The sequence below is a fragment of the Pseudophryne corroboree genome, chromosome 6 (assembly GCF_028390025.1).
Source record: "Pseudophryne corroboree isolate aPseCor3 chromosome 6, aPseCor3.hap2, whole genome shotgun sequence".
Classification (NCBI taxonomy): domain Eukaryota; kingdom Metazoa; phylum Chordata; class Amphibia; order Anura; family Myobatrachidae; genus Pseudophryne; species Pseudophryne corroboree.
In genome coordinates this window covers 739,938,190-739,963,076 of record NC_086449.1, presented here as the reverse complement: position 1 = coordinate 739,963,076, position 24,887 = coordinate 739,938,190, and the positions used below count along the sequence as shown (strand labels likewise).

The 24,887-nt window shown below is 42.6% G+C and overlaps 2 protein-coding genes across 6 annotated transcripts in view; one reads left to right on the top strand and one right to left on the bottom strand.

Annotated features, from left to right (window-relative positions):
- ARMT1 (acidic residue methyltransferase 1) overlaps positions 1-1,033 on the bottom strand; it is a 90,585-nt gene extending 89,552 nt beyond the window's left edge. The window contains exon 1 of one of the 2 annotated variants that reach the window (XM_063928485.1): positions 596-1,033. The gene's annotated coding sequence lies outside the window, so the exon portion shown is untranslated. The remainder of the gene's footprint in view (positions 1-595) is intronic. The other variant, XM_063928486.1, reaches the window with a different exon arrangement.
- On the top strand, positions 935-21,561 carry RMND1 (required for meiotic nuclear division 1 homolog). 4 transcript variants are annotated; one of them, XM_063928490.1, is made up of 12 exons: positions 935-1,037; positions 5,323-5,735; positions 7,598-7,706; positions 9,337-9,412; positions 10,834-10,873; positions 13,879-13,979; positions 16,573-16,679; positions 17,318-17,382; positions 17,849-17,925; positions 18,913-19,033; positions 19,794-19,910; positions 20,813-21,561. In XM_063928490.1, the coding sequence occupies exons 2-12, from the start codon at positions 5,337-5,339 to the stop codon at positions 20,843-20,845; spliced, it is 1,245 nt and encodes a 414-aa protein (XP_063784560.1). In that variant the 5' UTR covers positions 935-1,037; positions 5,323-5,336; the 3' UTR covers positions 20,846-21,561. The 4 variants fall into 4 exon arrangements, with proteins under 4 accessions (XP_063784560.1, XP_063784557.1, XP_063784559.1 ...); XM_063928487.1 differs by having other exon boundaries at positions 10,834-10,885; XM_063928489.1 differs by having other exon boundaries at positions 938-1,037; positions 5,326-5,735; positions 10,834-10,885.
- Positions 21,562-24,887: the final 3,326 nt, after the last annotated feature.

Below are 24,887 nucleotides of genomic sequence, written 5' to 3'. Positions count from 1 at the left end.
TGGAAAATGTATCCAGGGCTATAGCATTTAACATACTGACATTAATATCTGGGAGTGGTAAGAATCATAGCTGTCAATTGGTACTAAACCATTACTTCAGCAGGCGCACTATAATATGAACAGCTTAACACAATACAGGTTGAACCCGATGGGCTTTTTGCCTCTTTTCAACCTCACTGACTATGTAACAATGGGGCAGATGTATTAAGCCTGGAGACCATATAAGGAAGTGATAAACCAGTGATAAGCGCAAGGTGATAAACACACCAGCCAGTCAGCTCCTGTTAATTTACATACTGGAGCTGATTGGCTGGTGCATTATCATCTTGCACTTATCACTAGTTTATCACTTCTTTATGCCTTCTCCAGGTTAATACATCTGCCCCAATATGCCTATGTGTAACACTTATTACATGCAGACAACCTATGGATGCATTGACTAAATATTCTATGCTCCTACATTAACGCACTGAAATACCAAAACCGTAATAGAATAAGACTTCAATAAACAAAACTATTAACAATAAAACCAAGGCTCACACAATGAAAGCTATTACATAGACTAGAAGTAAAACAGTTATATTACGTGTCTTACTCTGTCTCTAGACTCCTGTTCTACTGGCAGCAGGACTGGAGTGGCTCATAACAAGCTGCAGCAGACGCAGTACTGGCAGGGTTGCGTCTAGATTCTCTTCGCGCCGTACTGCCAGGCTGCCAGTACTAGCAGCGGGACCCATAAACCCATTCTCACCAGCACATTCGCAACAGCCATAAATTCCACAGCGTTTACAAATATACCAAAATACAGAGCTCTGGACCACACGGACTTGTGGAGTCGCGTCCTCCACTTTATTTTAAAATCGGATATAACAATCAGGTCTTATGGTGGGCGAATCTGCTCTTGCCAACAGTAATATTACAGATTGTGCAATGTCAGTTCTGAGTACAGAGCGACAAGCATTGCATTGTAGTTCCGGGGGGCGTGGTTGGGGTCTGACAGCCAGTGTGGGCGGTGCCGTTGGCCGCTTCTCATGCAGGTAGGTGCTCTGTCTCCTTTTTGTATGGTGCTGTAGTATCAAGGTCGCGGGTTCGAGTCCCGGTTGCTCCGTTTCCTGTCACACTGACAGTGGCTGCTGTTACATGGTATTATATCTCGCCTGTCTGATATTATTTGTCATTGCTATTGATAATGGAAGCACATTAGGTACAAGGACCACTAGCAGCAAACTGCACAGGGAAGAAATGGGTAATGACCTCTTGTTTGCAACATTGAAAAATGTAATGTGCCGGTTGTGCAAAAAAATAAATAAAAAAATAATAATTTGGAGGCTTCTGGTCAGACTCAAGCTGTATTATTGGCCATTTTCTAAATAAAAAGCAGCTGACGTGACCTTGGTCCATGGAAAAAATGAACATACCCTTCAGGCGCCAAGAATGGAACGCCATATTGGAAATGCAGATTTTGCTAATGTGCCTATAAGCACGTCTTATGGGCCCTACACACTTAGCGACGGTGACGAGCGATATGAACGATATCATTTAGAAATGAACAATATAACTATCGTTCATATCGTTTAGTGTGTAGGCACCTACAATGAACGATGCGTGTCCCGCGGTCCTTCATCATTGCTTTTCCTTCGTTTTTCAATGCAAGTCAATTTGGGCGATAACGATCATCATTCAGATTGATCATCGTCCAAATCACTGACATCGCCAAGTGTGTAGGGCTGTTTACTGTACTTTGAGATGCCCACTGTTTTCCCTGCGCAGTCAGAGATGTAATCACTAGTATCCTACACTAATGGGCCCTACTCACTGGCCGAGGTGCCCGACGGCCGATACGGCCGACGAGCGACCCGGCGGCGGGGGGGGCAGTGACGGGGGGAGTGAAGCTTCTTCACTCCCCCCGTCACCCGGCTCCATAGACGTGCAGGCAAATATGGACGAGATCGTCCATATTGGCCTGCATGCACAGCCGACAGGAGACCAGCGATGAACGAGCGCGGGGACGCGCATCGTTCATCGCTTAAGTCTCCACACTGCAAGATATGAACGAGATCTCGTTCATTTATGAACGAGATCGTTCATATCTTTCAAAATATCGGCCAGTGTGTAGGGCCCATAAAGGCCAGTACTCACTGGCCGATGGCAGAGAGATGTGTGCTGAGCGAACCGCTCAGCACACATCTCTCCCGGCGCTCAGCACAGCGCGATCTGTGCTGAGCGTGCGGGGGGGAGACGGGGGGCCGCTCACTTCACCCAGCGGGTGAAGTGAGCGACCCGCTAGATTGGCCTGCATGCAGGCCAATCTAGCAGCAGCGATAGCGATGCGCGGGGCTGCGCATCGCTATCGCTGAGGGGGCTACACACGGAGCGATCGTGCTTAAAATCTAAGCAATCTAGTCAGATTGCTTAGATTTTAAGCAGCGATCGCTCCGTGAGTACCCCCCTTAACACCTATCCCATGATGAGTCAAGAGAAAAGGTATCGCAAAGAAAAAAAAAAAAAAAAAAAGCAAAGTAATACAATGAATGAAGAAGTTTCATATATTGGGCCTGACTCTGAGTTGCAGGCAGATCCGTATGCAGACACATCTGGTGAATATTAGCAAACTGCATGCAGCATCTTTACTTATCTCTGCGACACCTTCTTTTTGTAAATAAAACAGTAGTTTTTGGGTATCAACTGGGCAGCAAATGGACATTCGCAAGGAAGAGAACCATCCCGTGGGAGTGTTATTGCCATATAGGCAAGGGTGCATGCGTCCTATTCTTCTTTTTACAGATTTACAATAAAGAAACAACTGTTACCCTCTAGATGGCTCCACATGTTTTACAGTAGCACGTTATTATTATTGAACCATGATCCCACAATTGTAAAGCGCAACGGAATATGCTGCGCTATATTGTATAAGAAACTGTTAAGAAATAAAGCTATTGTCAAATGGAAAGCTTTATTACAGCAAAATATATTTATTTCAATTGTGTTCGCTAAATAAACCAATATAATAATCTTTTATTTTATTATTCCGTCTTGGCAGCTTGCACTGTAAGTTCTTGAGCCAAACGTAATAGCCTGGTTTTGCCTTTAAAAAAAATTGCTGCTATAAATCGCACTATTAAATCGTCAAATACTTGCCACAACTTGCAGGTTAATAATACATTTGGCTCTTCCAATCAGAATTGTAAAGCCTGTTATGCTGGGTGTATGGGAGATTTATCCTTCTTTTTTTTTTTTTTCTTCCTTTTTTTTTCATTTTTGGAAGGGGGGCTGTCTTTTAAGAACCTACCAAAGAAAGGTGCCTAAATGAGCTGATGCTGATGTGCTGCCTGCTGCTCTCAAGGGAATAGGGTATTAGCAGACCCTATACAAATGTATGAAAAAAGAGAGAGAGCGCAAGCAGACTAGACTATAGTCATTTTAATCTTAAAATATGCACAATCCCAACATGATGAAATTTACCACAAGACTTATACACATAACATAAAAACAATTAATTACGTATTAATATAGGATCCACACTGAAATTCTTAAATGTTCCCACAACACTAGTGCACTAGTAATACCCAGTTGGCTGATGTAATGATCCTTTATATGGACCCAACGTATCCTTCAATTCGTATTTAAAGTGCTCACAACTGATGGGTCTATTGAGAGGATTTCAGATAGCACTCATAGATCAGTTCCGTAGTTAGGAGTTACTTTTCCTTAGTGGATTGCAATTAATAAACTTTGTAGCAATTGCACTGTTACTTTAGATGTTATAATGTCTCTATTCCTTAGACAACATGCTATGCCTAAATTCAAAGCACACCGCAGAAGCTCCGTCTGTCACTCTCTCACTCTCGCACGCACCAGTGATGCCGGTCGAGAAACGCGTCAGGACAGCATCAGGATCCAAGCACTCTTTACAGTTCCACGGCCTCATTTATTCCACTTCCAATACCGCCAGGCTGTTTGATTGGAGCCACTTGCACTGGTCCCCCCTGCAACACGGGGACCGTGGCCGTCAGCTAAGCCCCTTGGAGCCAGCGGCGCCTGGTTATTTTCAGCACCGCCGGAACTCCTGGAAGCGGCAATCGGTAACCGCTCTGACACGTCACAGTGAGAGAGCAACAGACGAAGCCGTTGGAGTGAGCGGCACCCGGTCACCTGTCAGTGCCGCCAGGACATCTCTGGAAGTGGTAAGCACCTACCGCTCCGTTACGCTGTCACAGTGAGAGAGTACAGACGGAGCTTCTGCGGTGTGCTTTGAATTTAGGCATAGCATGTCGCTAAGGAATAGAGACATTATAACATCTAAAGTAACAGTGCAATTGCTACAAAGTTTATTAATTGCAATCCACTAAAGAAAAGTAACTCCTAACTACGGAACTGATCTATGAGTGCTATCTGAAATCCTCTCAATAGACCCATCAGTTGTGAGCACTTTAAATACGAACTGAAGGATACGTTGGGTCCATATAAAGGATCATTACATCAGCCAACTGGGTATTACTAGTGCACTAGTGTTGTGGGAACATTTAAGAATTTCAGTGTGGATCCTATATTAATACGTAATTAATTGTTTTTATGTTATGTGTATAAGTCTTGTGGTAAATTTCATCATGTTAGGATTGTGCATATTTTAAGATTAAAATGACTATAGTCTAGTCTGCTTGCGCTCTCTCTTTTTTCTTTTTTGTCTTTTAAGAAAACAGTCCTGATTAATGTGGGATAGTCCTGATTTGAGGGTCTTCTACCACATAATAGAAATGTTGTACTGATTCAGGGATCGTTGGGGAGATGTGACTAAGTGATGGCTTTTCAATGCCATACATAGCAACGGGTATTCGGGAAAAAGGCTGTCTAGTTTTGACTCATTATGGCAAATCCATGAGTTACAATGGTCAGTTTCAGTTGGGCCAGCATGGATTTGGATACTTTGGCGAAGCAGTACTCAAATGATATGTTTTATATGGAGTTAAATAAGTGATACTGGAATACATATTTCTAATTATCCAATGTCCTGCATCCCTCCTGATCCAGTTGGCCCTCTGAACACTTGAATGATCTAGTTCTCTAGTACCCTCTCCTGCCTGTTTCAGACAGGTGCTGGTATTTCTCGATGTCCCTTCTCTTTGTATTTTAGCAATTACTATATTTATTTACCAAATTCCTTCCAAAATTATTTAAAGTTTCAAGTGTTAAGAACCCATGCTGCTCTGTCTTGGAAATGGACACCAAGAACATAACTACTGACCTGCAAAGCAATGTTTATACAGAGTGCGTGCTTGTAGTGTGACTACTTTAATACAATAATTGTAATTGGTTATCTTTCAGCAGTCAAACATAACATGAATGGACTACTAAGGAAAACGCTGCACCTTGTAACACAAGGTTTCCGGATAAGTTGCATGACCAAGCAACTGCATACGGCAGATGTTAAGAATAAACTTTTCACAGGACCTGCAAGTAAAAGGACCAGTGTTATTTTTCTCGTAAATACATTAAGTACTACCAGCGCAAAACATTTAAACAGTAACATCTTGGAAGGTTTCATATTAAAGAAGAATGATCTATTGTACTCCAATAAGTGGAGATCCTTTTATGTCGTACCAGTGTCTTTCAGTGGATTCAGTTTAACGACGACATCAAAGCCATCCATTCCAGCACACGTCAGCAAAAGACTTCTGAAGTCATCCAGGACTAAACAGCCATCCAGATCTAATAAGCCTCCTGTGTCCGAGACTGAGGTAATACACAATTAATTCATGAACCATATACAGTATGAAAGGGACTTGTGGTGTTTCCATATTGATGCCTCTTTCAAGAGATTGAGTTACCCGGAGAAAGGCAAACCTGTGCTCCACCCTCCCTCGGGATGGCCATGGGTAACTGAGGCTTGGCAACCATCAATGCTCCCGATTCGATTGAAATGCGGTATCCAACCAAAGCCAGGATTGCGATTGATGCCGCCATTGCATGCTTCTTTCCGATGGCTCATTTGGTGGCTGATGATTTCCATTCTGCCACGTATACCAGATGTAGAGTACATAGCAGATTTAAGATGTTTATTATGTGCACCAGCTATACATCATTGGTAAAACCTTCGAATGGGTAGCTTGCTTTGGCTACATGCCATTACAAAGCATGTTGTGATAGTGGCAACACCACCACTATTTGATAGCCATCCCAAGTATTTGTAGCTAAATGTTCCTAGTGTATCTGCTCTGACAGGGACTATTAGAAGAAAGACAAAGACATAAAAAGAAAACTATTGTTTGCGAGTAAATATTGCAAACTCACCATCAATGGCAAAACCATTTCCCATTGAAAGTAAAACAGCCGTGTTTCTCATGTTTGAACATTCGATTCCAATCCTTAACTTGTTTTTAGGGAAGCCAAACCCGGGCCATTTTTTCAATCTCGGATATCGGGATTGAAAAATGGGGCTTTTAACAATGTGGCCATCCCCTCGCCCTGCCCCGCCCACATAACTAACCATATACCGCGGGCGGGTGGGAAACTCCACATTCTTTCTCCCCCAGTGGCGACTGACGGCGCAGCGTGACTTCACGCTGCGACGGGGGAGCCGGAAGAAGGAAGCCGGACAGCGTCTGAGCGTCCTGTGGATGCTCAACACTGATCCCTCAATCCCTGGGATTGGACCTTCCAATCCCGGGATTGAATCCCAGCCGTTTTTGACCCCAAGTCCCGGGATCCCGCCGATCCCGGGATTGGCCTCCCTACTTGTTTTGCATATAGTCATCTTATTCATTAATCCTTATAGCTTTATATTATAAAGCAGGAGCATTCAACCTGTGACACTCCAGCTGCTGTGGAACTGCACATCTCAGCATGCCCTACCACAGTTTTAGCATGCCCCAATAGCAAAATTGTGTCAAGGCCGCATGTTGAATGCCACTATTTTAAAGTGTTGTAGGTTACTCTCTTCTAATATGTTATTTACAGGGTTAAAAGAGATATTAAGGGATTTAAAACAGGTTAAGGCCGGGAGACCGACGCTGGGGATCCCGGCGGTCAGCATACCACCCCCGGGATCCCAGCAGCAGATTGCCAGCGAGGGGGGGGGGGCGCAACAAATCCCCTTTCGGGCTTGCTGCGCTCACCACACAGCGCGCTCGGTGGCTCACCACAGGTTATATTCCCACTCTATGGGTGTCATGGACACTCACGAGTGGGAATAGTGTCTTTGGGTCGGCATTCTGTTTGCCGGCATTTTGATTGGTTGGGATCCCAGCATCGGCATGGTGACCGCCGGGATCCCGAGCGCCGGTCACATGACCGGATTCCTTAAAAACATGTAAGGGGAGGAGAGAATAATGATCCTTAGTGTCACCTGTCATGTCATGCTATGCCTGATATAAACATTAGAAACTTATTTTAATTTAAGAGGGACATGAAAAGAAGTCATCATGGAAGTGCTCACTAGGCCTTACCTATTTTATCGCTGTAAATTTACTGATGGTTGGCAACTGCCTTTGGTTCTTTTCATGTCCCTTTTTATTTAAATTCCTTTGTAATGCTTCCACCAGACAGAGATCCACATATTTATATTTGTCTTACACTCGCCTCTGTTGCTTTAAACCTGCAGGACCTGATGCAGTGCATTGCCTTTGCCACAGCTGATGAATTTCACCTGGGCACTCTGTGCCATGACCTGGCGTCACATGGGTACAGTGAATTGCCAAGTTTACCTCGAGGTAGGTCAACTTTTAAAAAGCTATAGCAAAGATGTAAAACAGTACCTGTGATACTAAAGGATATAACCACCTTCCTATATTTATATGTTGAAAAAGCCTCTTTTGACATTTTAAAAATGGAATAGTTAGATACACTCTTTATTTGAGTGTGTCTCACATGCACCTGTCCTGTAAAAATATCCTATCCTCCTAACTTAACCTCAGTTCTACTGAAGAAATAACTATATTGTGGTTAATATTTAAAAGACTGTGTACAAACATAAACTGGATGTAGTTGGCATCCCAATGCTATGAAGACTGGCGCCGGAATCCCGGCACCGCTCAGAATCCTGACAGTGAACATCCCGAACGTAAGTATGCTGGTGAGGCTTAGGGTTAGGCTGCAAGGTGTGGGAGGAGGGGGGGGGGGGATGGAGGTTAGGCTGTTAAAAGGGAGGGTTTAGGGTAGGCTGCAGGAAGGGAGGGTTAGGGTTGAATGGGGTGAGGGTTAGCATACTTAAGGGTCTATTTTTTTTAATCAAGTGTATTTTATTGAATTTTCAGATATTAAAACAGTCAAAACATAAACAAAAACAAAGAATCATATGCATTCCCAGTAGTTACATCAAAGCATAGCAGCGTCAATTATAAGACTGACAAGTAGGTATTAGCACAGAGAGGGAGGTCAACACTAGCAAAAGGCACAAGGTTGGTCAACAAAAATTCAAATATACAGTTTGGGTTAGACAGGTGGATCAAGAGAAAATCTGGAGTTCTGCCAGAGACCCCAGATCTTATCGTATTTCCCAGGAAATTTACGTTTGGCAAACATAAAACGTTCATGTGATAGTGTGATATTAACCAGTGCCACCCAAGCCACATGAGAGGCCCATCCAAGTGCGAGCTATACACACCCGGGCCAAAGTGGTGAAGATAATTAAGATATACCCTAAGATGTGCAGGCAAAGAGATCTGTAAATACAATCCAAAAACACATATACACGGGTTCAGAAGAGGGATTCGAATCCCTGTACTACATATACTATTCACTACCGCCTTCCAGAATGAAGCTACTCGAGGGCAAAGCCACAGCAGATGCCAAAAACCAGCAGCAGAAGTGGAACATTTAGGACAGACGTCCAACGCTGATCCTCCAATTCTGAACTTAAGGGTCTATTTACTAAGCCTTAGATAGAGATAAAGTGGATGGAGATAAAGTACCAGCCAGTCAGTTCCTAACTGTGATTTTTCAAACACAGCCTGTAACATGGCAGTTAGGAGCTGATTGGCTGGTACTTTATCTCCGTCCACTTTACCCCCATTCAAGGCCTAGTAAAATGACGCCTTAGACACCAGGTGTCGGGATTCTTAGCGTCAGGATGCTGCTGTAGGTCTTGTGACTGTCAGCATCCGAAGCGCCGGGATCCCGTCCCCAACCCACACAAGCATATGCTTTGGCGGATAGTTGTTAAACAGCAATAGGAACAAATGCTAAACCAGGCAGGTTTAGCATTTATTTCAATTGCTGTTTTAAAACCATCAGCCAAAGCCGCCATTTCAAAACCTGTTTTTCAGAGACCGTTTTACTGCGATGTCACGCCTATGGAATACAGGCTTCTGGTAACCATTAATTGTTGCTTACCTCTGACAGATGCGTCCAATGTATTATTAGTGGAAGTGGAAAAGGTCGCCAAGGAAAGTGATTCAGGGACGATATTCTTCTTCAGGTAAAAAATATTAATAAATGAATATATGTCACAGTCACCATGATTTGTGTTACCACGGTTGGCAAATGTACTGAGGTGATGCAGTTGTGTTGGATGATACTATCAGGTTGCTATAATCGATTACTGTTACTAATATTATTTTTCTTACTAATTGAAGAATATTAGTTAATTTACTAACAATTGTTAATTGTGCCACTTTCATTCTAGATATGTACTTTTTTAAATTTGCAGATTTCAGGCCAACTTGCAATTCCTGCAACAGAGAACCCAACAAGAGACCTCTTCTGTTCAGCCATCGCCTACACATAAAGAAGGCAGACATTTTGTTGATTATGGGGCTGATTCAGCATGACACGCTGATCTGCTGAAATCGCTATTGAGTGATTTCAGCACATCAGCGCATGCATGTACGCACATGCGTGAGGTCTAAAACTGCATTCTCTTCAGAACGCAGTTTAAGACCTTGAAGGGGACTGGAGCAGGGCGTCGATGCCGCGTTTTTGTGGGCGTCGATGCTCTATTTTAGGTGCGTGGTCCGGACAACAGAGGTGTGTCTGGACCGTTGGAGGGGCGGGCCGCGTGGCTGCGTGATGTCACATGCGGTCTCTGCAACCCAAAAGATGGCCGCCCGCCAACTTTCTTCGCAGCTAGGCAGGAGGCAACCCTAAACATGTGAGAGCATTGCTGTCCTGCGATGCGCTCGCATGTTTGTGGGGGGAGGGGGGCAGGACCCAGCAAGTGGGGCGGACTTGCCCTGTGCTGGGCGTCCCCCCGCATGTCAATGTAATGGGTTGTAGATGTGCGATTTTTTGCACCTCTACAACCCATGCTGAATTAGGCTCTACAGGATGCTGTGAAATGTTTGGCTGTTTGCTCATGGCTATTATGTGTCAGCCCATAAAATGACTGCCTCCACTTGTACATAATCCAAGGCTGGGGTTAAAAATAGTTCAGTGAGAGGTAAATATTACCTAGGAGGTCAAAGTATATATTGTCATCTTTCCTCACTAAATTTGGTATCCTGTCATACAGGGCCTAATTCTGAGGTGAGAGTAAAGCAAGACAGAGGAAGTAACTTTGCACCTTGGTAAGTCCATGTTGCACTGCTGGTGGGGCAGATGTAAATTGTGCAGAGAGATTTAGATGTGAGAGTAGCGTGTCCTAACTTAAGTAAATTGCAGTGTATAAATAAACCTGTCCAGTAGTTGTGGGCTACATGCAAAATCAGCCACTATTTACCCTGCATGCAAAATAATAAATGCATTTGCACCTTGTTTGTCCAGGTGCTGAGTTACTTGCTCTTGGTTGCTTTGCTCCCTAGTCAGAACCAGGCCCACAGTCTTCTTAATAATGAAAAGAAAATACTGTGACCTGTACAGATACTGTATATATTGCAATGCATAAACCTCTGCTTGTTTCAGGGAAGGTGCAGTAGTATTTTGGAATGTAGAAGAATCAACAGTAAGTACACAGGTATCTTATTTTTTTAATGACCCACTAAACCTAAAATACAAGTTGATCCAATATAAAAAGGCACGTTTTGGAATTTAAATATATTATACACTGCTCAAAAAAATAAAGGGAACACTTAAACAACACAATGTAACTCCAAGTCAATCACACTTCTGTGAAATCAAACTGTCCACTTAGGAAGCAACACTGATTGACAATCAGTTTCACATGCTGTTGGGCAAATGGAATAGACAACAGGTGGGAATTATAGGCAATTAGCAAGACACCCCCAATAAAGGAGTTGTTCTGCAGGTGGTGACCACAGACCGCTTCTCAGCTCCTATGCTTTCTGGCTGATGTTTTGGTCACTTTTGAAAGCTGGCGGTGCTTTCACTCTAGTGGTAGCATGAGACAGAGTCTACAACCCACACAAGTGGCTCAGGTAGTGCAGCTCATCCAGGATGGCACATCAATGTGAGCTGTGGCAAGAAGGTTTGCTGTGTCTGTCAGCGTAGTGTCCAGAGCATGAAGGCGCTACCAGGAGACAGGCCAGTACATCAGGAGACGTGGAGGAGGCCGTAGGAGAGCAACAACCCAGCAGCAGGACCGCTACCTCCGCCTTTGTGCAAGGAGGAACAGGAGGAGCACTGCCAGAGCCCTGCAAAATGACCTCCAGCAAGCCACAAATGTGCATGTGTCTACTCAAACGATCAGAAACAGACTCCATGAGGGTGGTATGCTTACAGCCCAACACCGTGCAGGACGTTTGGCATTTGCCAGAGAACACCAAGATGGGCAAATTCGCCACTGGCGCCCTGTGCTCTTCACAGATGAAAGCAGGTTCTCACTGAGCACAAGTGACAGACGTAACAGAGTCTGGAGACGCCAAGGAGAACGTTCTGCTGCCTGCAACATCCTCCAGCATGACCGGTTTGGCAGTAGGTCAGTAATGGTGTGGGGTGGCATTTCTTTGGGGGGGCCGCACAGCCCTCCATGTGCTCGCCAGAGGTAGCCTGTCTGCCATTAGGTACCTCCTAATGCAAGACAATGCTAGACCTCATGTGGCTGAAGTGTGTCAGCAGTTCCTGCAAGACGAAGGCATTGATGCTATGGACTGGCCCGCCCGTTCCCCAGACCTGAATCCAATTGAGCACATCTGGGACATCATGTCTCGCTCCATCCACCAACGTGGCGCCACGTTGCACCACAGACTGTCCAGGAGTTGGCGGATGCTTTAGTCCAGGTCTGGGAGGAGATCCCTCAGGAGACCATCCGCCACCTCATCAGGAGCATGCCCAGGCATTGTAGGGAGGTCATACAGGCACGTGGAGGCCACACACACTACTGAGCTTCATTTTGACTTGTTTTAAGGACATTACATCAAAGTTGGATCAGTCTGTAGTGTGTTTTTCCACTTTCCACTTTAATTTTGAGTGTGACTCCAAATCCAGACCTCCATGGGTTAATAAATTTGATTTCCACTGATAATTTTTGTGTGATTTTGTTGTCAGCACATTCAACTATGTAAAGAACAAAGTATTTAATACGAATATTTCATTCATTCAGATCTAGGATGTGTTATTTTAGTGTTGCCTTTATTTTTTTGAGCAGTGTAGTATTTATAGTAATTCCAAGTTGATCGCAGCAGGAAATTTTTTAGCAGTTGGGCAAAACCATGTGCACTGCAGGGGGGGCAGATATAACATGTGCAGAGAGAGTTAGATTTGGGTGTGGTGTGTTCAATCTGCAATCTAATTTGCAGTGTAAAAATAAAGCAGCCAGTATTTACCCTGCACAGAAATAAAATAACCCACCCAAATCTAACTCTTTCTGCACGTTATATCTGCCTCCCCTGCAGTGCACATGGTTTTGCCGAACTGCTAAAAAATTTCCTGCTGCAATCAACTTGGAATTACCCCCATTGTACATAGTGGGTTATTCAGGTCTGTTAGCAAAGCAAAAAAAGCACACTAATGGGCAAAATCACGTTGCACTGCAGGTGGGGCAGATGTAACATGTGCAGAGAGAGTTACATTTTGGGTGGGTTATATTGTTTCTGTGCAGGGTAAATACTGGCTGCTTTATTTTTACACTGCAATTTAGGTTTGAACATACCCCACTCAAATCTATATCTCTCTGCACATGTTACATCTGCCCCACCTGCAGAGCAACATAGGAGGTCATTCCGAGTTGTTCGCTCGCAAGGCGATTTTAGCAGAGTTGCTCACGCTAAGCCGCCGCCTACTGGGAGTGAATCTTAGCATCTTAAAATTGCGAACGAAGTATTCGCAATATTGCGATTACACACCTCGTAGCAGTTTCTGAGTAGCTCCAGACTTACTCGGCATCTGCGATCAGTTCAGTGCTTGTCGTTCCTGGTTTGACGTCACAAACACTCCCAGCGTTCGCCCAGACACTCCTCCGTTTCTCCGGCCACTCCTGCGTTTTTTCCGGAAACGGTAGCGTTTTTTCCCACACGCCCATAAAACGGCCTGTTTCCGCCCAGTAACACCCATTTCCTGTCAATCACATTACGATCGCCAGAACGATGAAAAAGCCGTGAGTAAAATTACTAAGTGCATAGCAAATTTACTTGGCGCAGTCGCAGTGCGGACATTGCGCATGCGCATTAAGCGGAAAATCGCTGCGATGCGAAGATTTTTACCGAGCGAACAACTCGGAATGAGGGCCATGGTTTTTCCCATTAGTGTGCATTTTTAGTTTGCTAACAAACCTAAATGAGGAACATAAAGCAGTGTCAGTATGTGGAACAAGTTTGTCATCTGCATAAATACAGTTTGAAGACAACAAAAAAATGTCGTTGAATGAGCTATTTGTTTCATAATTTGTCTTCATTGTTGGAACTTATTATCAAGTTGTTTAATTGATTTTAAATTATGCCATTTACCTCGGTAAATCATTGAGTGTAGATCCCCACAGATATTTAAATTATAAAATTTTAGGTCACATTAATATTATTCCTCTAATGTTAATGTGATTATTCAATATTTCAGATAAAACATGTCATGCGAATTCTGGAACGCCATGAAATCCAACCCTACGAGGTGGCACTGGTTCACTGGGAGAACGAGGAGATTAACTATAGCTTTCGAGAGTAAGATGTGGTTTTATAAGAATTGCCCGCCAAACACGTTGAAATTGGACATATTAAAAAACAATGCACGCAGGTGTTTCTGCTTTGAAAACTCTGGTGTGACAAAAAAGTCTGATAGTTATCTCTCTATTCTGGACAGTCAGGTGGTCTCAGTGGCTCCCGGTCATGTCTCCTCCATCTTGCCATTTGAGGGGTGTTCAAGAAGTTCCAGAGCAAGTCCCATCATTTTTTCCTAAAAATAAAGATTTTAGAAAAAATCAGACTTGCTCTGACAGTGCATTTTCTCTCCTTCAGTTGAATAGAAAAACCCTGCACCTCAGGGCTTTTTCAAATATGTGCGCACAACTGAATATGCCCCTAGGTGTATCCCTTACAATATGCCCTAATGTAGTGGGGCATGCTGGGATGTATAGTTCCGCAGCAGCTGGAGGGTGGTATGTTGAATACCCCTGCCTTATAACATTAACAGATTTCCTCTGTGGTGATTTTCCATTTAGTCTGAACATTGTGTACATACAGTACTATAGGGAATAGTTTATGACTACACTATCCTATTAAAATTAGAGCCCTCTGCTGCCTCCTCCATGCACCCCGGGTCTCCCCCTCCTTTTACACATGTTCTAATATACAAAACAGGAGTGATTGGAGTGTAATATAATAATATATACTTATATATGCACTATAGAAATATATTTATTGTATACTGTATTCAGAATTTTCATATAATATACCACAATTGGTAAAACATATATATGCCATAATTATTAACTCATAAGGTAATAATTATTGCGTATATATATTTTTTTTACAATTCGTGATATATTTTATGAAAATTCTGAATACATTATACAATAAATATATTTTATTGAATTATTGTGAACATACTGGCATGGTTACCACACCCTTGCTCACTGAGTCCCAAGACGACTGGCATTACAGCTCATTTTTAAATGTCCAGGTTTTAGATTTTATAGAATCGTACAGCTTGAGTTATTAAAAACAAAAATAGGTTGGTTACTAATCTTCATGCAATATCTTTTATATTTTTGCAATTCAGAATTCTTTAGCCACAATGATAAACATAACTGCAATAACCTTAGGAGCCCATTTATCATTAATCGAATTTTCAATACGATCTGGGCTTGATATTAGCGCCCAGGATCGCATTGCAGTATGCGGTTGTACCGGCGCTATGTATTATTCAGCACCTACAGGGACAGGGTCTCTGAAAGGAGCTCGTCCCTCTGATGTGCTCATTGTGGCAGTGGCACTACTGCTTATTAAACCCTCTTCCGGGGAGGGTTTGTGATCTGTAGCCCATAGGCTGCAGAGGGTGCTGTGGGGGCCAATTTATAAATCTGGCAGAATCACATCCCTCATAGAAACCTATAGGGGATGCAGCTGCCGGCGGGAATGGAAGGATCGCAGCAGGTATGGCAGATATCTGCTGCGGTCCCTCCTACATACATTCAGGTTATACTAAATATTTGCGGGTAACCCCCGAAAATGGGTGTTTTCGGGGAAATCAGTGGCGTACCCAGGGGGGGTTTCCGAGCACCCAGAAACCCCCCCTCCACTAAAAAAAAAAAAAAAAAAAAAAAATTTTTTTTTTTTTTTTTTTTTTTTTTTTTTTAGCTGCATGAGTATTATTAATGGCTGTCTAGCGTCCTCTGCAGCCTGCTGTCTTCCTGGTGGCACTTGTAAGTGCAATAAAAGTTTACTTTATTTTAATTATAGTACGTATATATCCATGTGCATACATATATATATATATATATATAAACACACACACACATATGATATATATACATGTGTATATATACGTGTACTGAATGTGTGTGTATATATATATATATATATATATATATGCATGTTTAATATGCTATGTATATGTGTATATGTATGTGTGTGTGTGTATATATATATATATATATATATACACATACACACACGGTATATATATGGGGTGGTCTTCAGTATGCCGACTGACGGGATCCCGACGCACAGTATACCGGCGCTGGGATCCCGACAGCTGGCATACCGACAATTGTTCTCCCTCGTGGGGGTCCACGACCCCCCTGGAGGGATAATAAAATGTGTCCGTAGCGTGGCGAGCGCAGCGAGGCCGCAAGGGGCTCATTTGCGCTCACCACACTGTCGGTAAGCCGGCGGTTGGGCTCCCCGGCGCCGGTATGCTGGTCGCCGGGAGCCTTTCCGCCGGCATACCATAGTGAACCCTATATGTGTAGATATGTGTATATTATATATATATATATATATATATACACACACACACAGACACACTAGTTTTACGGACCCAGCATATACTGGGTCACCTCAGTCCCCACCCCCGTGATTAGCTCCACCCAGTTCTGGAAACCCCCCCATGCAAATCCTGCGTTTGCCAATGGAAATAGACGCGCAAATTGTTTTTTAAAATGGGACCCATAGACTGGCTTGCTTCTTGATATTTTAAGAAATCTCGGCGTAGGACCTGTTAGTGTTATGGATTTCAGCAGGTCCAACTGTTGGCAGAGATGTGAGTAAATAACATGGAAAGCTGCATTTCAGTCAACTGTATGTGTTTCTGCAGCGGCCACTCCAGGCTTCTGAAAGGTGAAATTGTGCTGAATTCACAGCTGGAAGCGGATGAGCACATTTTAGAGAAATTTGCCTTCTCCAATGCCCTTTGCCTCTCTGGTAAGTATTATTTTATTAAATTGTAGGTTTAAAGGCAAGCCAGCTCTTGCAGATCTTCATGCAGCACCAAGGGAGCCTTCTAAAGAACACAAATAGAGGTGTTGCCCATAGCAACTAATCAGATTCTAGTGCTCGTTAATTTAGCACATTGTGTAAAATATTAACTGGAATGTGATTGGTTGCTATGGGCATTTCCATAGAAATCCACTTTTCACCTTTCAAAGGTTTAATGAATCTCCCCCTACCTCTAAAGAGAGAGGAATTAGAACTATCTACAACAGAGGTGTTTGTGTTTGTCAGAGAATGCTGGGACTTTATGCCATCTAGTCACAGATGTATATAAACTCTTGTCTGGATAATATAAAGGTTGTAGTGGAAATGTAGTATAAGACAAAGAAAATCAATCAATATATTTAGAAAAGAGAACGCGTATAAAGTATAAACCAATCAAAGTTGTATAAAACTGTTTTTGTTTTTTTTTACTCTATTGATATTCGTGTTTAAACACAGACATAATAGCACCTTCTGGTATATATTCAGAATTTGGCCTCTTGGCATGTTTAAAATATTTGCTTAATGAATGAAAGTTCCTATACTGCATCAGTAATGTGTTTCTCTTCTGTTGCTGTTTGTTCCAGTGAAGCTGGCAATGTGGGAGTCTACTCTTGATACCTTTGTTGAGTCTATCCAATCAATTCCAGAGGTCAGTCCTTCAACCACCCATAGAGAAAATTATTTACAATAGAAGTATTTTTAGTCCTATTTATAAAGAAAAAAGTGAAAATGTAGGCGCACACTTTAAATACTAAGAACCCTGGCAATCAAAACAATTATAATAAACTCTGAAATTTAACATAGAGTAAAATTTAGTTTTTTAGCATCATTTTTGACCAAAAAATATGGGCCCTCCTTCCACGGCCAGGTGATCTCATCAGGTGGGTCCCTAGCACTTTTAAGGTTTGGTACGGCAGCAACTTAATATTTCCTTTTTAAAGAGCTCCACCCGAAATGTAAAATGTAGTATTCTAGGGAGTATCACTATGTGATCATTAAATTTGAGTTTTATAGTGTCAACTACAGAAATGTTCATTTAAAAGCACATAATACAAAAAGTGTTAGAATTAATTTAATGCCGGCCTCTAACACTTGAACTTGTGTTTATCTTTCAGATGCTGAAAACCAGGAGAAAGCTGAAACTTTCCCATGATGATGTCATGCAGAAGATTGGAGAGCTGTTTGCTCTCAGGTAAAAATATGTGATGCTTGGAACTGCCCAGTTTATACCACCTTATACCACCTTGTAGAAGGTGGAGAGTGATATTGTCCAATGTATTTGCCCAGTAATATTACTAAAGGACAGTGCAGCCAGCCTTTCCCCAGTCTGACGTGGCTGATAATGCATTCCTAATACAATGTCAGTGGTATGGTAACATTTTCTTATATACGTGAATGTTAAGCAACTAAGTAATGAGTGCAGTACCCAAAGTAGAAGTGCAGCAAAGAAGGCTAATAAGATATTAGCATGCATAAAACGGGGAATTGATGCAAGGGACGAGAGTATTATACTCCTATTATATAAATCACTAGTGAGGCCTCATCTTGAATACTGTGTGCAAATTTGGGCACCATATTACAAAAAGGATATCCTGGAGCTAGAAAAGGTTCAGAGGCGGGCGACCAAACTAATCAAGGGCATGGAGACGCTGGAATACGAGGAAAGGCTTGCAAGGCTAGACATGTTTACATTGGAAAAGAGGAGACTAAGAGGGGACATGATCAACATCTACAAATATATAAGGGGTCAATACACAGAGCTTGGGAGGGACCTGTTTTCTATAAGATCAGCACAGAGGACACGTGGTCACTCGCTTAGGTTAGAGGAGAGGAGTTTCCGCACATTGAGGCGAAAAGGTTTTTTCACAGTAAGGACAATACGTGTTTGGAATTCCCTGCCTGAGAGAGTAGTAACAGCGAACTCAGTCAACATCTTTAAGAATGGGTAAGATAAATTCCTATTGGATAAAGATATTCAGGGTTATGGTGCGTAGTCACGCATTATAGTTAATGTAACTAGTCCTAACCTAAAAATAACTAGTCCTATAATAAGACTGCATAGGAGACCACAAATAGGTTGAACTCGATGGACAATTATCTTTTTTCAACCTTAGTTACTATATTACTATGTTACTATTTATCTCTTATTAATACCACCGCTGTTTTACTTTTCTTTCAGGCATCGTATCAACCTAAGCTCGGACCTTCTCCTCACTCCTGATTTCTACTGGGATAGAGAAAGTTTAGAACACCTCTATGATAAAACCTGCCAGTTTCTCAGCATAAACCGCAGGGTCAAGGTGCTATGATATATTATTATTGTCTACTTGTATAACACCAGGCATATTACACAGCGCTGCTCAGAGAGCATTTTATCATTCACATTAGCCCTTTCCCCATTGGAGCTTACAGTCTAAATTTACAAACACATTTACTTACACTTCATTTAGGGGCCCATTTATCATTAAATATTTGCGGCTTATTCCCTTAATCACCTTAATGTATGACTGAGTGACCGCAGCAGATATCTCTGATACCTGCTGCAATCCCTCCATTCCCGCCTGCGGCTGCAACCCCCGTAGGTCTCTATGGCGGATGCAGTGCTATGAGATTTACCAAGCACCAAAATGCGAAACATTCCCTTGCTTGGCCCCTACAGCTAACCACTGTAGCCTCTGAGATGCACTTCACATAATTAGCCAGCAGAGGGCTCCCCCCGAACCCTCCCTGGCAATAGCCGGTGCACATGGGTGGTCAGTGGGACTGCACATACATACTAATCCTGCTACCACTCTGAGCACTTTGCAGGGATGGACTCCTTTCAGAGCCTCTGACCCTGCAGTTGCTCCATAATACAATTGTCCAATGTAATGGCATACAGCAATCCGAGTCTGGGCACCAATGTCGTGCCCAGATCGCATTGAGTATGCGATTAGTGATAATTAGACCCCTTAGTCAGAAGCCAATTTACCTATTAGCACCCTGTAACACCCGGCGGAGACACAGGCAAACATGGGACACATTTTAATGTTTTTTTTTTTTATTAATATTTACATTTAGGTGATTAATGAAAAACTACAACACTGTACAGAACTGACAGATTTAATGCGGAATCATTTGAATGAGAAACATGCTCTTCGGCTGGAATGGATGATTGTCATACTTATTACAATTGAGGTATGTTACCACAATCTAGCTGCTGGGTGCATTTTTAGGGCTCACCAAGCAGTTCTAAGCAACACCCTGCGCTGCTAATTTCTGGCATATAGTACAGGTACTGACAGCCACAGTGTATATTAGTTGCGTATTCTGCCTGGGCAAATTTTATGACTACACAGCAGCCCCTAGAGTCAAGTGAAAGTCTGTGAAACAATCTTGCAGATGAGCTTTTATGTTACGTTTCTGAATAAACAACGGGTTGTACCCTATGGCAACAGAACCAGTGGCGCATAGGGGGTACTAATTATCCGAGCCCAGCCTCTCTGAGGGGCCTGGCTGGGGTCCGGGCCCGCTGCTGATGGGAACAAATGTCCTTCTTTGCAGCACACGGCACTGCTTCACGCACTCCGCAAAATATCTCCCATTTGTTTTCCTGGAGAGGGAAGGGTCAAGCCTCAAAGATTTGCTCACGCCCCCTTCAGTACTGGAGACCCGTGGCTGTGTCAGTGGCTCTGGACAGAACCCCGTCCAATTCGCAATAATAATATTTTCCTTTTGAAGACCTCTTAAGGATGTTTTAGAAATATCTAACTAAAATATACAGTATATTGGATGGAGCATGGTCTCCCAACACACAGAGTAGTAATGTGAGAAGTATTTTCTACTGGTACAGAAGATTATTGTATCAAACACACTTTCTTTCATCTATTCGTTATGTCCTTTCTGAAAGTATAGTGACATGCGTTTAGGGATTCAGTAAAAACAAATGAACCTGTTCAATAAAAAGTTACAGTAGATACGGTAGGAGGCGCTCTGGTCTCACACAAAGCACTAGTATGCTGTAAGTATATGGGTTTTGTAAAATATATCTGTTCAGAAACTGTCTATTGTAAGTAACTGTTTTCTTTGATGTCTAACAGGTAATGTTTGAGCTCGGGAGAGTTATTTTCTGATTTGCGAAGATCAAGGTATGGACGAAACCGCACAAAGGGTCTTCACACACCTGGAAATTCGACTACTGACTTAAAGTGGACCTGTCACCATCACCGCATGGAGGAAACCTTTTTGTGGGTTGAAAATGTACAAACTACTGTATATCAACTTACTAGGGACCAGTGACCACCAAGATGCTGCCTGACATATTCATGAAGCCTGACCTATATTCATGAGGGACAAGATCCTAGTGTACTGATAGGCTTCTCATGAATATTAGTTTAACACACAAAATAGATGTCTCCACTGTTTTTACTTGACAAATACACTTTAAACTCTTGGCTCAGAAATATTTGACATTGAAATTTGGATTTTGTCTTCTCTATCTATCTATCTATCTATCTATCTATCTATCTATCTATATATATATATCTATATATATATATAGTCTGTTTTTATATTGGAGGCACAGTACTCTATAATAATAATTATGTTGGATTGCATTTTTGTGGCAAAACTGAAAAGGCTGCCTTTAATTTTATATTAATTTATGAAGATAACATGGACTGTGACATTGTGGTGAGTTGAGGTTCTGCAACTGTTCTGAGCTAAAAAAAAAAAAAAAAAAAGAACAGTAGTCTCATTTTCATTGGCAAATTGTCTGGTCATATACAATAGATCAGTATTGGTATAGTACTTTTTGTACTCTCAAATAAAGATCATTCTGTTTACAATACCTGATTTATTTATTTTTTGGCAAAGTTTAAATCCCACATGATTGTAATGAAATAGTTTAGCCATCGATGGTAGAGACACCACAATGGTTCCCCCCTTCCCTGCTCAATGCCGGGTATGGAGCCTAGCACCACCCCTGACAGACCCGCAAAACTCCTGGAGAGTTAAATTAGCAGCCAATCAGCTCTTCCTATATTTATAATACAGCCTGTAACGTGACAGTTAGGAGCTGATTCGCTGGCACTTTATCTCTCTCCATTTTATCACTCTCAAACGTTTAGTACATCTCCCATGAGAAGTGGCATATAAGGGTACAGACTGCTATCGTTTTAAACTGAATCAAAACGTCATCTGAAATCTCCACCTCAAAAATAGATAGGTTATAAGGAATTTTAATACAGGTTGAGTATCCCATATCCAAATATTCCGAAATACGGAATATTCCGAAATACGGACTTTTTTGAGTGAGAGTGAGATAGTGAAACCTTTGTTTTTTGATGGCTCAATGTACACAAACTTTGTTTAATACACAAAGTTATTAAAAATATTGTATTAAATGACCCTCAGGCTGTGTGTATAAGGTGTATATGAAACATAAATGAATTGTGTGAATGTACACATACTTTGTTTAATGCACAAAGTTATAAAAAATATTGGCTAAAATGACCTTCAGGCTGTGTGTATAAGGTGTATATGAAACATAAATTAATTGTGTGAATGTAGACATACTTTGTTTAATGCACAAAGTTATAAAAAATATTGGCTAAAATTACCTTCAGGCTGTGTGTATAAGGTGTATATGATAGATAAATGTATTCTGTGCTTAGACTTAGGTCCCATCACCATGATATCTCATTATGGTATGCAATTATTCTAAAATATGGAAAAATCCGATATCCAAAATACCTCTGGTCCCAAGCGTTTTGGATAAGGGATACTCAACCTGTATATGCTTATTTTTTCATAAACAAAACAGTGGAGCAGTAAATAATTTGCAGATCATCTTTTTTATTGATACGAGTGCTGTAAATTTGCAAAGGTGTGAATTAATTGTCATGGTTTACTTCACAGTGTCTCATGTTTGCCAAGTATGGTTATTATGCATTGTTATAGTGCTGTTTATTTTACTTTGATTTGGGATGTTTTCCTTAGCACAGATATAGTGTATGACTATAAAGCTACTCTAAATACTTAGATCAAGGTGAAAATGTAAATCTGACACTCTCTCAATGAAAGCAAATTCAGTGTATATATTTTTATATATATATATATATATATATATATAATCTATTTAGATGGGATCCTTTCAATTTGCCAGCTGACGGGATCCCAGCGGTCAGGATGCCGAGGCCGGAATCCTGACAGCTGGCAATGCCACCAGCTGGAATACCGGAGTACAGGGGCTCTTTCCACTCGTGGGTGTCCACGACACCCATAGAGTGGGAATAGAACCTGTGGCGAGCACAGCAAGCCTGTAAGGGGACTCGCACCACTTGCCCCGCTGCCAGCATTCGTCCGGGTGGGATGCTGCTGTTGGGATACTACAGTCGGCATCTCTGCCCGGCGGGTTTATGTATGTAATCCATATAGCGATATAGATAGAGCGATAGATAGATAGATAGATAGATAGATAGATAGATAGATAGATAGATAGATAAGGAGTGTTATGGTAGACTTACCATTGTTAACACTCTTTCTGTGAAGTACACAGGGTTCCACAGTGAAGCATCGGGGTATAGAGTGGATCTGGATCCAGAGGCACCAACTGGTAAAGCTTTAGCTGTCCCAGGATGCATAGGGGCCTCCTCTATAACCCCGCCTCCAGGCACTGTGAGCCCAGTTTTGTTAACCAGTCCAATGCAGGAGCAGGCAAGACAGAAGGCAGATGTTAGTCACATAAGAACACAATCTCACGACAGAGAAGGTACCAGTGGCTAATGCCATACAAACTCAAAGAAGCTAGGTGCGTCAGGGTGGGCACCCTGTGGAACCCTGTGTACTTCACAGAAAGAGTGTTAACAATGGTAAGTCTACCATAACACTTATTTTCTGCAGCAGGGTACACAGGTTTCCACAGGGAAACATCGGGGATGTCCTAAAGCTGTTCCTGAAGGGAGGGGACGCGCCTTAGCGGAAGTGAGAAAACGGCGTCCAAAGGAAGCATTCTGGAAAGTGAAGGTATCAAAGGCATAGAACCTAAGAAATGTGTTCACTGAGGACCACGTAGCACATTTGTTCTGTGGATGTGCAACGGCGGGCCGCCCAAGAAGGTCCAACAGACCGGGTAGAATGGGCCTTAATTGCAGCAGGAGCTAAAAGACCAGCCTATGCGTAAGCATGTGCAATCACCATTCTAATCCATCTGGCCAAGGTTTGCTTATTCGCAGGCCAGCCACGTTTATGGAATCCAAACAGGACAAATAGGGCATCAGACCGTCTAATAGAGGCAGTCCTGTCAACATAGACACGGAGAGCCCTAACCACATCTAAAGACTGTTCTTTAGCCGACAAGTCCGAAGAAATAAAGGCCAGGAACACGATCTCTTGGTTCAGGGGAAAAGATGACACCACCTTAGGTAAATAACCGGGCCTGGCTCGGAGAACCGCCCTGTCCCAGTGGAAAATCAGAAAGGACAACAGGACAGAACGCCCAAGTCCGAGACCCTTCTTACAGGGGCAATAGCCAGCAAGAACAGGAACGTGGTCGTGAGCCATTTGAGGTCCACCGATTCAAAGGTCTAGAAGGGAGGCAATACAATAAATAGGTTCCATGGACCCACTGGAGGGACATAGGGAGGCTTAATATGTAGAACACCCTGAGTGAATGTATGAACATCAGGTATAGAGGCAATCTTGCGCTGAAACCACACCGACAAGGCAGAAATGTGAACCTTGAGGGAGACCAGACGAAGACCTAAGTCTAAGCCTGTTTGCAGAAAAGCCAGAATTCTGGAAGTTCTGAATGTATAAGCTTTATAATTCTTATCAGCACACCATGTGAAGTAAGAATGCCAAACCCTGTAATAAATCCGGGCAGATGCCGGTTTGCGTGCCCTTAGCATAGTCTGAATGACCGCTTCAGTAAATCCATTGGCCCTTAGGAGTAATGCTTCAAGAGCCACGCCGTCAAAGCCAGTCTGGCTAGGTCCGGGTAGAGGCAAGGGCCCTGTACGAGGAGGTCTTGACGCTGGGGAAGTAGAAGGGAATACTCTGTCGATAGACCCTGCAGGTCTGAGAACCAATGCCGTCTGGAATGTGCTAGAGTGACTAGAATTAGCATTCCTCCTTCTTGCTTGAACTTCCGCAGTACCCTGGGCAGGAGTGACA